A 15,935-nucleotide genomic window follows, 5' to 3' on the forward strand; every position below is an offset into this window, starting at 1 on the left:
GCGTCATCACGCTCGGCCCAGTCGCCCGGCATGGGTCGCTGTTAGTCCCTGATGACATTTCTGTACATGCACATGAGTTTAAAAACAATTGCTCTCTACGTTTAACAGGGTTGAGACTGCCATAAGGAAAAGCAATCCCGCACTTTTCGCCGAGGAGGAATAAGGAGTGTGGCGAGACACAGTTCGAACCGAGGAGAAAAGCCACGCTCGTCGTATCCGCCAACGAAGGAAAAACATATACAGACGATAACACCGCGTGACTTCTCATTCGTTTCGCGCGAACAGTCCGCTATTTGATCTGCATGCCCTCTTAGGGCTTCTTTTTGTTTTACCGTCGAGACGGCGAATAGTAAATGTCTTTAAATAATACCTTAATGTCCACATTACAATTGTATTTTTTAGTTTTTATTCTATTTGTTATTTTGTTCTTTTTTTGTTGTTTTTATTTTTTATTTATAAATAAATAAATAAAGCGATGCTGATTGGTTGTTTCGCGTCGCTTACTTCGTGAGCAGTTGTCATCGCGGAGATTTTGACGTTGACACGCGTGAACAATTTGAGATTGTATTGAGGTTACTGAGGTTAAAAGCGTAAAAGACTTCGATGTTCAAGATTGTCTCGCAATTAGATAAGTTTTATAACCTTTATTAATTTATTTCTTTTAATTCTTTGTAGTTTGTAAATCGATCCTTTGTGTAGTATTTGATTTTATTTTTAGTTAGAAAGAAAAGGAGACATGTCACATTATTCTTCAAAAAAAGATTTAAAGGAAGGGAAGGAAAGGAAAGGAAAGGAAGGAAAAGAAGACAAGAAGTATGATTTATACGTACACAGTAGGGTATCGATAGTTAAATTTTTCGTTATTACAGCTGATATTTTAATAACTTTATGACAACTTTACTCATGTTTATAGAATTTAAAGTAATCTTGAAACGATAGTAGTCTTGAGACTTGAAGAGCACAAATTATAGTACCCGTAAGAAAGAATCATTAAGTAAAGAATCATAAAGAATAAGAATCATTAAGTTCTGAGTTGAAATAATTGTAGACATCTTAATGTATGTGATAAATTCTATTTCGTAAATTATATGAGTTCGCATTCTTTATTTTATATTCTAGGTTAATGTTCCATCAATTCGTTCCGCTCGCGTATTAGGCGAGCGGTTTACCCCCATTTGGGTAAGTATTTGATTCGATTAACAAAATGCTTTTTTAAATTGAAAAAAATTTTTCTTAAAAAGAAATAAATATTTGGTCGATTGACAAAATAATTTTTTTAAAGGAAATAAATATTTGGTTTTATTAACAAAATGGTTTTTTATATCGAAAAAAATATTTATTACAGAAAAATAAATATTTGGTTCGATTAACAAAATGGTTTTTTAAATTGGAAAAAATGTTTCTTAAAAAGAAATATATATTTGGTTCGATTAACAAAATGATTTTTTTAAAGGAAAAAAATATTTGGTTTTATTAACAAAATGGTTTTTTATATCGAAAAAATATTTGTTAAAAAGAAATAAGTATTTGGTTCCGTTAACACAATGGTTTTTTAAATTGAACAAAATATTTTTAAAAAGCTTTAAATATTTGGTTCAATTAACAAAATGGTTTTTTAAATCGAAAAAAATATTTCTTCAAAATAAATAAATATTTGGTTCGATTAAAAAAATGGTGTTTTAAATCGAAAAAAATATTTATTAAAAAGAAATAAATATTTTGTTCGATTAACAAAATGTTTTTTAAATCGAAAAAAATATTTCTTAAAGAGAAATAAATATTTGGTTCGATTAACTCAATGGTTTTTTAAATGTAACAAAATATTTATTAAAAAGAAATAAATATTTGGTTCGATTAACAAAATGATTTTTTTAAAGGAAATAGATATTTGGTTCTATTGAGGATCGTGGGTTGCGAGACACAAGCACTTATATACACACAGAACTTGTATTAATAAACGATATATTTCATGCGTCACATAACTGAAAATAACAAATTGAATTATTGCTCGTATCAGACGAGAAAGCTTTGCACGTACGACGGACGCCACCGGAAGAAGAACATAGAGCAGTAAACATAATGTAGATAGGAAACAGAATTAAACATAAAAATACTTGTATTGCCCTCTTTCCAGAAGTCACTAAACCTGATTATAATGCCAGCCATAGCACACATAGATCCATTAACAGGTTCTATTAACAAAATGGTTTTTTAAATAAAAAAAAATATTTATTAAGAAGAAATAAATATTTAGTTCGATTAAAAAATTGATTTTTTAAAGGAAATAAATATTTGGTTTTATGAATAAAATGGTTTTTTATATTGAAAGAAATATTTATTAAAATGAAATAAGTATTTGGTTCGATTAACAAAACGGTTTTTTAAATCGAAAGAAATATATTAAGATATGTATAAAAAGAAATAAATATTTGGTTCGATTAACAAAATGGTTTTTTAAAAATAAAAAAAATTTTTTTAAAAGAAATAAATATTTGATTCTTGATTAACAAAATGGTTTTTTATATAAAAAAAATATTTCTTAAAAAGAAATAAATATTTTGTTCCATTAACAAAATGTTATTTTGTATCGAAAAGATATTTCTTAAAAAGGAACAAGTATTTGGTTCAATTAACGAAATGTTTTTTCAAATCGAAAAAAATATTTCTTAAAAAGAAATAAATGTTTGGTTCGATTAACAAAATAGTTTTTTAAAGTTAAAATTGTCAAATAATTTTTTTATTAATATTACTTATTTAATAAATAAAAATTATTATATATATTTAAACATATATACATACATATATAGACATATTAAATTTTTAAAAAGAAATAGAAAAGATAAATAGATAGAGATAGATTTATTTTTCAACAAAAGAAGGAGTTACTTATCAAAAGAAAATGAAATGAATTATGTTCAAATTGTGATTAAAAATATTTTTTGTTGAAGTCGATAAATGCGATACACGAGCAATTGTACACGCCATCTGCGAATATGTACCGAGTGTTTTGTCATGCGCAGGTTTAAATCGTTCATGCCGTTGATCTGCGTTCTTTCGTCATTCTCTTTGTGCCGATGTACCGTATCGCACTCGTGCTCGACTTTAATAATAAACCTATTCTTAACTCCAAGGTTGGAACTATCTGCAGCGCTTCTACTGGCACGGCTGATGGACAAGGTTCGATTGTCAAATTGTGGTATCAAACTCGAGCTTGTGTTGTTATCTCACACGCCCTGCCAACCCTAGCAACGACAGGTTATGGGCCCAGAGTTCGCGGTAAAAGCGTGAGAAGTGAGGAATCGCATGCGGTGCGAAATCACGGTTAAGTCTGATTGTAAAGACGTCATCAACAAGAGGATCAAGATGGCTTCCCATCACACTGTACGGATCGAGCCGTTAAATCGAGACAACTTCGATATGTGGAAGATCCAGATGGAGGCATTATTAGTCAAAAGCAACGCGTGGGCGTACGTAACAGGAGAGAAGACTAAGCCCCGGGTAGTGACTGGCGATGCAAGCAGCGTCGCGGCCGCGGAAGCGTGGGAGAGAGAGGATCGGAAGGCGAAATCCGACATCATCCTGGGAATAAGCCCGACCGAGTTGAAGCGGATCAAGGGCTGCAAAACGTCGAACGAGGTATGGCGTAAGTTACAAGACGTGTACCAGTCGACCGGACTCGCGCGAAAGGCCACACTGCTCAAGCAGCTGACTTTGCATAAGATGGAAAACGGAAAGGACGTTCGTGAGCATCTAAATCAATTCTTCGATACCGTGGATAAACTTTCAGAAATGGAAATTGAGATAAACAATGATTTATTAACGATTATGTTGTTGTACAGTTTACCGCCGTGCTTCGAAAATTTCAGATGTGCCATAGAGTCTCGCGACAGTCTCCCCACTCCAGAGGTATTACGTGTGAAGATCGTAGAGGAATATGACGCGATATGACGCAGAAAGGCCGACGCGCGCATATCCACGTCAAACGCCATGGTAGCCAAGGGACCACGTGTCAAGCGGCGCACGAATCTCAAGCAGAACAGCGAGCGCGACTCAAAGGACAGCCAGCGCGGCAAGCAAGCGTAGCTCGAAGAACGACAAGGTCTTTAAGTACAAATGCCATAGATGTCACGAGGTGGGACACAAAGCTGCCGATTGTCGAGCATCACTTGATGAAACCGTGGCTCAGAAAGCAGACGACGTGAGCTTGTTCGTGTCATCGGTAGAAATGCCTGCGCAGACGGAGCTCGAGGCAAAAGACAATAATGCGCTTGTGTCTTGGTGTTTGGATAGCGGATGTTCCACGCATTTATGTAAAGATACGCGCAACTTTGTAAAATTGTCGAATGTGACAGGCGGAAAAGTGAATCTCGCAAACAATGCGTCTACCGAAATAACGGCGAAAGGTGAGATTTCGTTCGCGACGGAGGTTAACGGTAAATCTAAAAATGTTAGTGTGCGGGACGCGTTCTTTGTTCCAAAGCTACGAACGAATCTTTTTTCAGTTAGCTAAATCGTAGATAAAGGATACACCATGACTTTCGATAAAGATTTCGGTAAGGTGATCGATAAGCAAGGAAAAGTAGCGCTCATTGCCGATCGTAAAAACGACTTATATTATTTACGCGAAGCGAAATCAGAATGTAACGCCGTAATTAAAAGGAAAAAGGCGCGCGACTCGTTCGAGATATGGCACCGACGAATGGGCCATCTTAATGTACGCGATCTCGCAGATGGTGTTCGTGACGGAAATTTACTAGGCATCGACTTAGGCATTCCCAAAAATGAATTCGATTGTGAAATTTGTATTCGCGGCAAAATGGCGCGATCCCCTCTTCCGGCGAAGTCGACAAGGAGTACGAAACTTTTAGAGCTAATAAAATCGAATGGCAAGGCTAGGTACATAGTCACCTTTATCGACGACTACTCGAGGTGGTGCGAAATTCGATTGCTAAAACGAAAAGATGAAGCTTTAGGCGCGTTCAAGGACTATAAAGCCTTCGTTGAGAAACTAACCGGAAAGAGCATAAAATATCTTCAGTCTGATAACGGGAAGGAATATCGAAATAATGAATTCGATCGTTTTTTGAAAAGTCATGGCATAGGTAGGCGGTTGACTGTGACGCACACCCCAGAGCAAAACGGCGTCGCGGAAAGACGAAATCGCACGCTTGTAGAAATGGCGAGGTGTTTGTTGATCCAATCTGGATTACCGCCATCGTTTTGGGGAGAGGCAGTAAATACCGCAAATTATCTAAGGAACCGATGTCCCTCGCGTAACTTAGGCGGAAAAACTTCTTTCGAGAAATGGAAAGGTGAGGTGCCGAACTTATGTAATCTCCGGGAATTCGGATGTAGCGTCTATACTCTAGACAGGAACCCGAACAAAAGCAAGTTCGAAGATCGATCGAAGAAGGGAATCCTCGTCGGTTATTCCGAGGAATCCAAAGCGTATCGAATATGGATCCCGGCGGAACGGCGAGTAGATATATCCCGCGATGTCAAATTTTTAGAGGACTACAAGATTCAAATCGGTGAGGACCTTGAGGACTTCCGTACACAAAATGAGAAACTATCAGAAGGTCTGGAGGATTGCGAGGTCGAACTTCCTATTGCCACCGAGGAACCGGAAGTTGTACACGACGACGAGGAAAGTTCATCTGACCAAGAGGAATTAAACGACGGTGATGCAACGCCGTCTCGAAGGGGAAGAGGGAGGCCACGTTTAGTAAGGTCTGGGAAGGCCCAAGAAACAGTACCAAAAGGCAATATTATATCATGCGAACGTGGAACATGCTCATTTAGCCGAAATTCCAGTCAAGGAAGCACTGCGAAGCTCCGAAGCGGATGAATGGATCACCGCAATGGAATCAGAAATGAGGTCCATCATCGCAAACGAAACGTGGACCGTTGTATAATAATTAGTCAAACGTTCATCATTCATTTCATGTATCAGTCACCGTCCGCGAGGATTGTATTCGCGGCTTGCACGGTCTCGCGTCATGATCGCATGCCTAATTGCTTTCGGCGCGACACGTATCATTGGAGAGGGCGTACAGAACTCTCGGGTACGCACAGGGGGAGCACGAGTTCGTTTTCCGCGACGAAACAGCGAGAAGATTCGAGAGTAATTCGACGTGTGACCTTCTTCGCATCGACACATCTTGTATCTCCGTGAAAGCAACAAGTTAATTTGAAATAAGTGTAAAGCGTTGAAATCTCATTCTCCGTTTACGCAACATCGTGTTTTTGGTCCTTCGAGCCGGATACTCTAAGTCATCCGCGTTCACTGGAGATACAATCATCAATAAGCGGAACTTCCATCACCAAGGAAGGAAGGTATCCCGCCATCCATAAGCGGAACTTCCATCGCCAAGGAAGGAAGGTATCCCGCCATCCACAAGCAAGGATTCCACGTCGAAGGAAGGAAGGTATCCCGCCGACAACGGCGGAACTTCATCCAAGGGGAAGCAGGAAGGAATCCCGTCGACAACGGCGGAACTTCGTGCGAGGGGAAGGCATTCCGTCTCTGAGAGACGAAACCCCCCGCCATCCTCTACTCATCTCAACGCTCGAGCGCGGCTCATAACCTCAAGGTGTCAGAGCTACGGACCACGAGCTGCATTCTCATCGTCAGCTGCCACCATCATTCAGAGGCACGCCGAGGACAGTACATTCAAGGCCGCTTCCACGAGGAGGTCGCCACCGGAAGTCGTCAACAAAAGCGCGGCTGCGCAGTACCGGTAAGGAAAACTGTTCGCGGTAGTGCCGACGAAGTTCCTTGTTACGTCTGTTTCAAGCAGGTTAGCTCGCGATGACGTCTGCGCAAGATATCAGTGTGCTCAAAAAACATAGAGCGATCGTTAAAGGCGCGTGCACGCGGATTCACACATATATCGACGCGATTTCTTTTGCCACTCCGGCTATTGCTGCTCAGCTTGAGGAACGTAGAATCAAGTTAGACGAATATTGGTCACAATACAACGCAATACAAGCGGAGATAGAATTGCTTGACGAAAATGAGGGCAATGACCGGATCGGCTTCGAGGAAGCGTATTATTCGCTTTGCGCAAAGATTCGCGAACTTCTTAATCCATTATCAGCTCCGCGGGCGCAACCGACACAACCGTATTCACCGTCTACGTCGAGCGCATTCAATCGATCGGAAAATCATTGCAGTGTTAGATTGCCCAAGTTGAATCTTCCAACGTTTTCCGGCAAATACGATGAATGGTTTCCATTCTACGATTCATTTAATTCAATTATACATTCAAACGCGTCAATCAGTGACGTACAAAAGTTACAATACTTAAAGTCTACACTTACCGGTGACGCGAGTGGCGTAATCAGTGCATTAGAAATTTCCGCCGCAAATTATCAAATAGCATGGGATATTTTAAAGGAACGTTATGATAACAGACGAATGATCGTTCACACGCACATTAAAGCAATATTAGATTTACCCTCGCTCACCAAGGAAGATTCAACCGAGCTGCGTCGAATCGCGGACGGGGCAATCCGACATGTTCAAGCCCTCAAGGCACTTAAATGTCCCACGGCGCACTGGGACGATCTGTTAGTATACATTCTAACCTCAAAATTCGATCCACGTACATTACGAGAATGGCAGTCCTCTTTAACAGGTACTGAAACTCCCACATTTAAACAATTTAACGATTTTATTTCTCAACATTGTTTGGTGTTAGAGACCACAAACAAGGTCAGTCTCGCTTCCAAGGACACCAACAAAAATTCACAAACCAACGCAAAACGACAATCTACATGTGCAGCAACAGTCAAATCCAAGTGCAACTATTGCAAGGGCGAGCATCCCATGTATTATTGCAAGGAGTTTTTGGCACTGCCAATCAAGCAACGGGCGGTAGAGGTACGCAATCGCAAACTATGCGTCAACTGTCTCCGCTCTCCGATGCATTCATTGGACAAATGCACATCTAGAGGTTGCAAAATTTGCAATATCAAACACAATACGTTGTTGCACCAGCTCGGCGGAGGATCACTCCGGCACTTCCGGCACAGGGGAATCAAGCATACAAAATTCCACGACAGCCGTGACGACACATTCGTCGAACATTCAAGGCAAAGATCACATAATGCTTTCCACAGCTGTGGTCAATGTCATAGCCTCCGATGGCACATCACATTCATGTCGAGCTTTACTAGATTCAGGATCTCAAGCAAGTTTCATTTCTAGACAACTCGCCGCAACTCTTGGTTTACCACTACGCCCGCTAAACGTCACAATATCTGGTGTCAACAGTACCTCATCAAATGCTACAATGGCAACCAAGGTAACACTGCAATCCAGATTAAATTCTTATTGTAGGACGATAGACTGCATAGTAACAAAGCGGATAACCGAGAAGCTTCCACTGACTACTTCAAGGCGTGGAGACTACAACATTCCTCGAAACCTCAAGCTAGCGGACCCCCATTTCAACGTTTCCTCCAAGGTCGACATTTTGATCGGAGCAGAAATATTTTGGGAGCTACTTTGCATAGGACAAATCGAGGCCACTCACAGCCATCCAACTCTACAAAAAACGAGACTAGGATGGATTCTGGCTGGACGTCGCAGCATCACAGCGGCGCCTGCAGAAAACGTGCGAGCATTCACCACAGTCATATCCAATGCTCAACTGCACGATCAACTAACACGGTTCTGGCAAATTGAACATCTCGACAATCAAGTCGTAAACAACAAGGACGATGCTTACTGCGAGGAGCATTTCGAAGCTAACGTGGACCAGAACGAACAGGGCAGATACATAGTAAAACTTCCAATCAAGGAAGAATTAATCGGTAACCTTGGCAGCACAAGGGACATCGCATTACGACGCTTACAAGGAACAGAGCGTCGGTTCATACGAGATCCCAACTTAAGGGACCAATATGTCCGCTTCATGGACGAATATTTAAAGCTAGGACACATGAAGGAAGTCAGCGTGTCTCCACTTGAGGATACAGCATCTTTCTACTTGCCTCATCATGGCGTCTTCAAAGGCGCTAAACAATCATCCAAGATTCGTGTCGTTTTCGACGCTTCAAGTAAGAGCGACACAGGATTATCATTAAACGACGTTTTGAGAGTCGGCCCAGTGGTGCAGCAAGATTTGATGTCAATCGTGATGCGATTCCGCACCTTCGTTCACGCTTTGATCGCAGACATCATAAAAATGTACCGACAGGTGCTCATACACCCTTCGCAAACATCTCTTCAAAGAATTTTGTGGCGCAGCGACTCCAAGGCGGACATCAAGACATACGAACTGATGACAGTGACCTATGGCACGTCATCGGCTTCTTTTCTCACAACCAGGTGCATCAAACATCTAGCCGATCATCACTCATCTACGTTTCCCATTGGATCAGCGTGTATAAGGCGCGACTTCTACGTCGACGATCTACTAACCGGTGCAGACACCGTCCAAGAAGCGGAGACTCTTCGAGATGAAACGATCGAACTATTAAGGCTAGGCGCATTTGAGCTTGGAAAATGGGCTTCCAACACCCCGGAATTGCTGGACGCAACACTCAATAAAAATGACAAACCCGTTGTCATCGACGACGACGAAAGCGCCCACATCTTGGGGATCAAATGGAACGCCAACACAGACACGCTACATTTTTCATACGACCCGGTCATGTCACATGACGCAATTTCAAAACCGAAAATTCTATCGGACGTTTCCAAATTATACGATCCGTTAGGCTTACTTGGTCCAATCATCGTCATCGCCAAGTTGATACTACAAGATCTCTGGCGAGCAGGCATCGATTGGGACGAGTCAGTTCCTCAGAACTTACACGCACGATGGATTACCTTCAAGTCGCAGTTGACGGAGCTCAACCGACTAGCAATTCCCAGACACGTCAAATACAGCATTAAACGTCGACATATACAAATACATGGCTTCTGTGATGCCAGTCAAAATGCATATGGAGCCTGCGTGTACATACGGACTGAGCTCGATGCGAACAAGTATCGTTCAGAACTTCTTTGCTCCAAATCAAGGATTGCGCCGTTGAAGGCTGTATCATTGCCAAGGTTGGAACTATCTGCAGCGCTTCTACTGGCACGGCTGATGGACAAGGTTCGATTGTCAATAGATACGTCTGACATCAAGGTGTATCTATGGTCGGATTCAACAATTACATTGAGCTGGATATCCTCAGAATCACGCATGTTTTCAGTTTTCGTTGCAAACCGCATAGGAGAAATTCAACGGTTGACTCAAGCGACGGATTGGCGACACGTACCGTCCGGTCAAAATCCAGCCGACTTACTTTCACGAGGTTCAAATCCAAGCGACTTAATTCATGCAACCACTTGGTGGAAGGGTCCCGACTTTCTGCAACACAATGAGAATTTCTGGCCCACCAATCAATTTCTACGTCAGGAGGACACCTCCGAACTTCGAAAAATATACGTTAACATTGCAGTCGTTGACACCAGTGTCATAGAAGACATACTCAACAGTCATTCAAACCTTGACAGAGCCTGTCGTGTTGTGGCATATTGCTTGAGGTTCTTACGAAGACCTGCAGGCATTACAACACATTTCGTCTCTCACGAAGAAACCACGGCAGCATTGCAACTAATGTGCAAGGTTGTGCAACAGCATTCATTTCCCGAGGAGTACAAGGCCTTGAGCAGCAACAAGAGCCTCAGTACATCCAGCGGGATTTTGACACTCAATCCATTTCTCGACGATGGATTAATTAAAGTTGGAGGTCGATTAAGGCATTCAAATCTAACACAGGACGCGCGTCACCCGGTGCTGCTACCGAAAAATCACGAGCTATCAAGACGAATCATCACGCAAGCGCATGTACGTAGCTTACATGCCGGCACCCAGGCAACGATGGCCGCCGGCCGACTACAATTTTGGCCTTTATCATTGCGATCTCTAACACGAAAAATCATTTTAAGGTGCGTTAAATGTTTCAAGGTTAAGCCTGTTCATTCAGAAACCATTATGAGCTCCTTACCTCCTAGTCGCATCACTGTTTGCCGACCATTCTCATATTACGGCGTGGATTACGCCGGTCCGTTAACTCTGCGAGAAGGAAAACGCAGAAACGCGCATACTCACAAGGCATACATCGCCATGTTCGTATGCTTCGCTACCAAAGCGGTACACATAGAACTAGTCAGTGATTTAACCACCGACACGTTTTTAGCAGCCTTCAAAAGGATTTATATCGCGCAGAGGAAAGCCTTCCCACATGTGGTCAGACAATGGCACTACTTTCGTAGGTTCCCGTCATCGTTTGCGCGAATTCTCTAATTTTCTTGAAAAAGAGTGCACACAAAATGAAATCCAGTTATTTTTGCGCGAACAGCAAATAACATGGAACTTCATACCACCCAACGCTCCACATTGTGGAGGACTCTGGGAAGCCACGATAAAATCGGCAAAATTCCATTTATATCGTATAATCAGCAATGCTCATCTAACTTTCGAAGAGATGCAGACTATTTTGTGCGATGTAGAAGCGATATTAAATTCACGGCCCATCGCTCCATTGAGCGAAGATCCCAATGACCTCGCTTATTTGAGCCCCGGACATTTTCTAATCGGCACTACCGTAGACAGTTTTCCTTGCCACGATTTGAGCGACATAAGCGAAAATAGGCTCGTTCGTTGGCAACGCGTAGAACAATTAAGGCAACATTTCTGGCGACGGTGGAGTTCAGAATACCTCCACACCTTACAAGCGCGTTCCAAATGGAAGATTAGCAAGGGGGATCAATTAAAGATCGGTCAAGTCGTATTAATAAAACAACAGGGGTTACACCCTCTGCATTGGCTGTTAGGGCGCGTACAAGGCGTTCATCCAGGCACAGACGGCGTTGTAAGAACCGCTGAGATAAAAACAGCAAAGGGCATTCTTACAAGACCGTTAACTAGAATAGCAATATTACCTATAGATGACTCCAGCGAGAAACGCTAGACATCAAATATGTTTTTGTTTTCGCGCAACGTTATCATGTTATCATACTCAACTTAGGTTAAGCACATCGAAATTGTTTGCGTTTGCATACATCAAGCATGCAGCGTCGCGCAGTTGTCAACTCTTAACGTTAATTCGTTTCAAAGGCTGTTTCATCTTTGGTTTACATTTTGAAAGCGGAGCCTTTCAAGGGCGGCGGCGTTGTATAATAATTAGTCAAACGTTCATCATTCATTTCATGTATCAGTCACCGTCCGCGAGGATTGTATTCGCGGCTTGCACGGTCTCGCGTCATGATCGCATGCCTAATTGCTTTCGGCGCGACACGTATCATTGGAGAGGGCGTACAGAACTCTCGGTACGCACAGGGGGAGCACAAGTTCGTTTTCCGCGACGAAACAGCGAGAAGATTCGAGAGTAATTCGACGTGTGACCTCCTTCGCATCGACACATCTTGTATCTCCGTGAAAGCAACAAGTTAATTTGAAATAAGTATAAAGCGTTGAAATCTCATTCTCCGTTTACGCAACAACCGTTGTTAATCGTCTCGAGAATCGAGAAATCGTTGGCAGTCGATTTGTACTCAGAAATAAGCACAACAGTGATGGAACTTTAGAACGGCGGAAGACCCGATTGGTGCTGAAAAGTTATTCACAGCGCCCCGGTGTAGACTTCAGACACACGTTCGCACCAGTAGCTCGCATAAGCTCTATTCGAATGGTAGCAGCACTCGCCGCTCAACATCAACTGTCGATGAGTCAGTTCGATGTCACAACTGCGTATTTAAACGGCGAACTCGAGGAGGAAATCTTCATGGAGTGTCCCCAGAATTTTGAGATGATCTTAGAAAGAGTCGCCGACGGAGAAAGAAAAGGAAGCAAGGCGTCTGTTGAAATGCTCAAAGAGCTCGGCCGCGGGGACAAAGTACTTTTATTGAAGAAGGCCCTTTACGGACTGCGTCAAGCCGGACGACGTTGGCATGTGAGGTTGGCTGAGTGAGACCCTCAAGAATTACGGGTGCACTCAATCCAGTTTCGATCCCTGCATATTCTATCACGGTCGAGGGGAAAATATCATGATAATCGTGGTATACGTAGACGACATGATCATCGCATCGAGAAACGACAAGGACGTTTCCAAAATATTTTATTTTTTGTCAACCAAATTTCAGGTCAGGAACATGGGAGCAGTAAAATACTGTCTCGGGATTGAATTCTCTCAGAGCAAAAGAACAGTGTCGTTAAGCCAAAAGGGATACTTGGACGATGTTTTGCGACGCTTTGGAATGCTGGAATCGAAACCCGTAGGAACTCCGTTGGATCCTGGAACGAACTGAGAAGAAGCGAAGAGTCAGTTGCGGGGAGCGGTGCTCCTCCCTATCGTGAACTGGTCGGAGCCATGATATATTTGGCAGTATGTACCAGACCCGACATTGCTCACGCGGTCAGCTATTTAAGCCAATACAATGATTGTAATGACTCGACTCATTGGTCAGCTGCCAAACGTGTATTGAGATATTTGAAGGGTACCAGAAACGTCGGACTATCATTCAAGAAGACGACCAGATCACACATCGGCTATGTAGATGCCGATTGGGCAAACTGTTTAGATGACAGGAAATCCTACACAGGCTTCACCTTCACCTGGCGGAAGGTCCTGTGACGTGGGAGTCAAGAAAACAGCAAACTACCGCGCTCTCATCAACAGAGGCCGAGTATATGGCCTTAAGTGAAGCCACCAAGGAAGCTGTATATCTTCGTAGCTTTCTTATGGAGCTCGGCATGGAAAATGATCAAAAGGTGAAGCTATTCAGCGATAACTGTGGAGCCATCAAGCTGGCAGAGAATTCTGTTCACCACAATCGATCGAAACACATCGATGTGAGACACCACTTCGTGCGAGGAGCACTACAGAGCGGTCACATCGAGATTGCTTATGTGCCGACAGAGAACATGGTCGCTGACGTTTTGACAAAGGGATTATGTAAATCTAAGCATCGCAAGTGCGCCGAATTATTAGGTTTAAAGTTAGGCGATATCGAAGTCAACTGTTGCCCGAGTCTCGAGGGGAAGTGTTGAAGTCAGTAAATGCGATACACGAGCAATTGTACACGCTATCTGCGAATATGTACCGAGTGTTTTGTCATGCGCAGGTTTAAATCGTTCATGCCGTTGATCTGCGTTCTTTCGTCATTCTCTTTGTGCCGATGTACCGTATCGCACTCGTACTCGACTCTAATAATAAACCTATTCTTTTGTGGTATCAAACTCGAGCTTGTGTTATCTCATACGCCCTGCCAACTCTAGCAACGACATTTTTAATAAAAAAATTTTAATACATATTACGAATAAAATGCTAGAACTCCGAAAGAACTTTGAACAACAAAATATATTTAGAAGACATTTCAAACATTTATTATCTAATCGACTATTAAAAAAAATTTATTATACAATAATCGAAGTGGAGTATGCCTATTGGGAAACCACTATTAAAAAAACGCATCATGCTATCTACCGCAAGGTGATGTGGAAATGATAGCATTATGTCATTTCCTTCTTTGTACTGTGACATTAATTCACAGTAATTCTTTTTTAAAAAACGCTTATTATTTAAATTTAAATGCTTATAAATAGGAAAGTAATTTAAAAAATGAAAGTTATATTATAAAATATATTTATAAACAACAATAAGTGAACGACCCTTACGAGCAACAATTAGATCTTAAAAATTAAAGAATTATAAAATTTAATCTTAATATAAACTTACATAAGACGTCAATTAGATCTTAAAAAATAAAAAAATTATAAAATTTAGTTTTAATATAATCTTACATAAGACATCATACATGAATATTCAAACGTTTCGGCTACACAGAGCCTTCATCAGTGAATTACAATAAATTTATTCAGTCGTTAATTAGATGGAACCATAAATTTCGGTAACAATTAAATTATGAACCAGGAATAACCTCCTTTTGTGGTGTCCTTCTTCTTTTCAATCCCATAACAGTCTCATCAATCAATTTAGTCATAATCCAAAATTAGAATTTGATCGTTTAGAAGCGAGAAATTCAAATATGTCAAACAAATCTAGATACAATCATAAATACCAAAATTAAGTCATCATAAATCTTAATAAGCTATTAATGCAAACTAAAAAACTTACATTGTCCATTCCTTAAAAAGCTTTCAAATTAAAAAGAAGAAGAGCAACGTCATATAACATGTTGAAGTATCTCATGACAACAATGTAATGAACGAACAGAAATAAATGAAAGTCAACCGACAAACTCAATTACAAACAATAATATAACTGGATGACGATAACGGAAATAATCACAATCTCATTGGGAATAACAATTTTTCTACACGAGAAAATAAGGTTGTAATTGGTTAACAATATCTTACAATTTTGAATATTTCCGTGTCGAAATCTCATTTAAAATAGAAGTATAACATTCACTCAACAGCTCAGTATCTCTCATATAATTCAACCCTTTTGGTTGTTCTTTAATGTGTGACATCTCTGAAATCAATCTTTTTTTGTAATTGTGTTCAACATCCATAATGTCAACATTTTCCCAATCAAAATTATGACCATAATCAATAATATGTTGAGAGATTACTGAGTGTTTAGACGAATCCAATCTTATGTTATTTCTGTGTTCTTTAATTCTAGTTTGCAACTGTCTTTTTGTCTGGCCCACATAAGTGGACTCACAATCTCTGCATTTAATTTTATAAACCACATGGTTTTTGCAAATCTTGTTGGTAATATCTTTCTGAACTTTAATGAATTTATCCAATCTATTTAAGGTACTATGGCCTATCAAAGTATTAGAGACATCAATAACATCCATCACTTTTTCAGAAATGCCCTCAATAAAGGGAACCACTAAATGATTTTTTTCTTTATTAATTTCTAATCTGATATTTTTGTTTTTATTAAGAGAGAATTCA

At 40.9% G+C, this 15,935-nt stretch overlaps 1 protein-coding gene across 1 annotated transcript; it reads left to right on the forward strand.

Moving 5' to 3' along the window:
- The first annotated feature begins 6,811 nt into the window (after window positions 1-6,811).
- LOC108783203 (uncharacterized) lies at window positions 6,812-11,976 on the forward strand. The gene is made up of 4 exons (XM_018551711.1): window positions 6,812-7,885; window positions 7,959-10,850; window positions 10,971-11,252; window positions 11,365-11,976. Exons 1-4 carry the CDS (start codon window positions 6,812-6,814, stop codon window positions 11,974-11,976), a joined length of 4,860 nt encoding a protein of 1,619 aa, XP_018407213.1.
- Window positions 11,977-15,935: the final 3,959 nt, after the last annotated feature.

The sequence above is a fragment of the Cyphomyrmex costatus genome, unplaced genomic scaffold, assembly GCF_001594065.2.
Source record: "Cyphomyrmex costatus isolate MS0001 unplaced genomic scaffold, Ccosl1.0 scaffold1444, whole genome shotgun sequence".
In the NCBI taxonomy this organism is placed as follows: Eukaryota; Metazoa; Arthropoda; class Insecta; order Hymenoptera; family Formicidae; genus Cyphomyrmex; species Cyphomyrmex costatus.

Excerpts from the sequence above, each read along its gene's own strand:
- LOC108783203 (XM_018551711.1), top strand. The coding sequence starts at position 6,812 with ATGACGTCTGCGCAAGATATCAGTGTGCTCAAAAAACATAGAGCGATC. Across the intron at positions 7,886-7,958 it reads TCAAGCAACGGGCGGTAGAG|GTTGCAAAATTTGCAATATC; the intron begins GTACGCAATCGC and ends GCACATCTAGAG. Across the intron at positions 11,253-11,364 it reads GGAAAGCCTTCCCACATGTG|CAAATAACATGGAACTTCAT; the intron begins GTCAGACAATGG and ends TTGCGCGAACAG.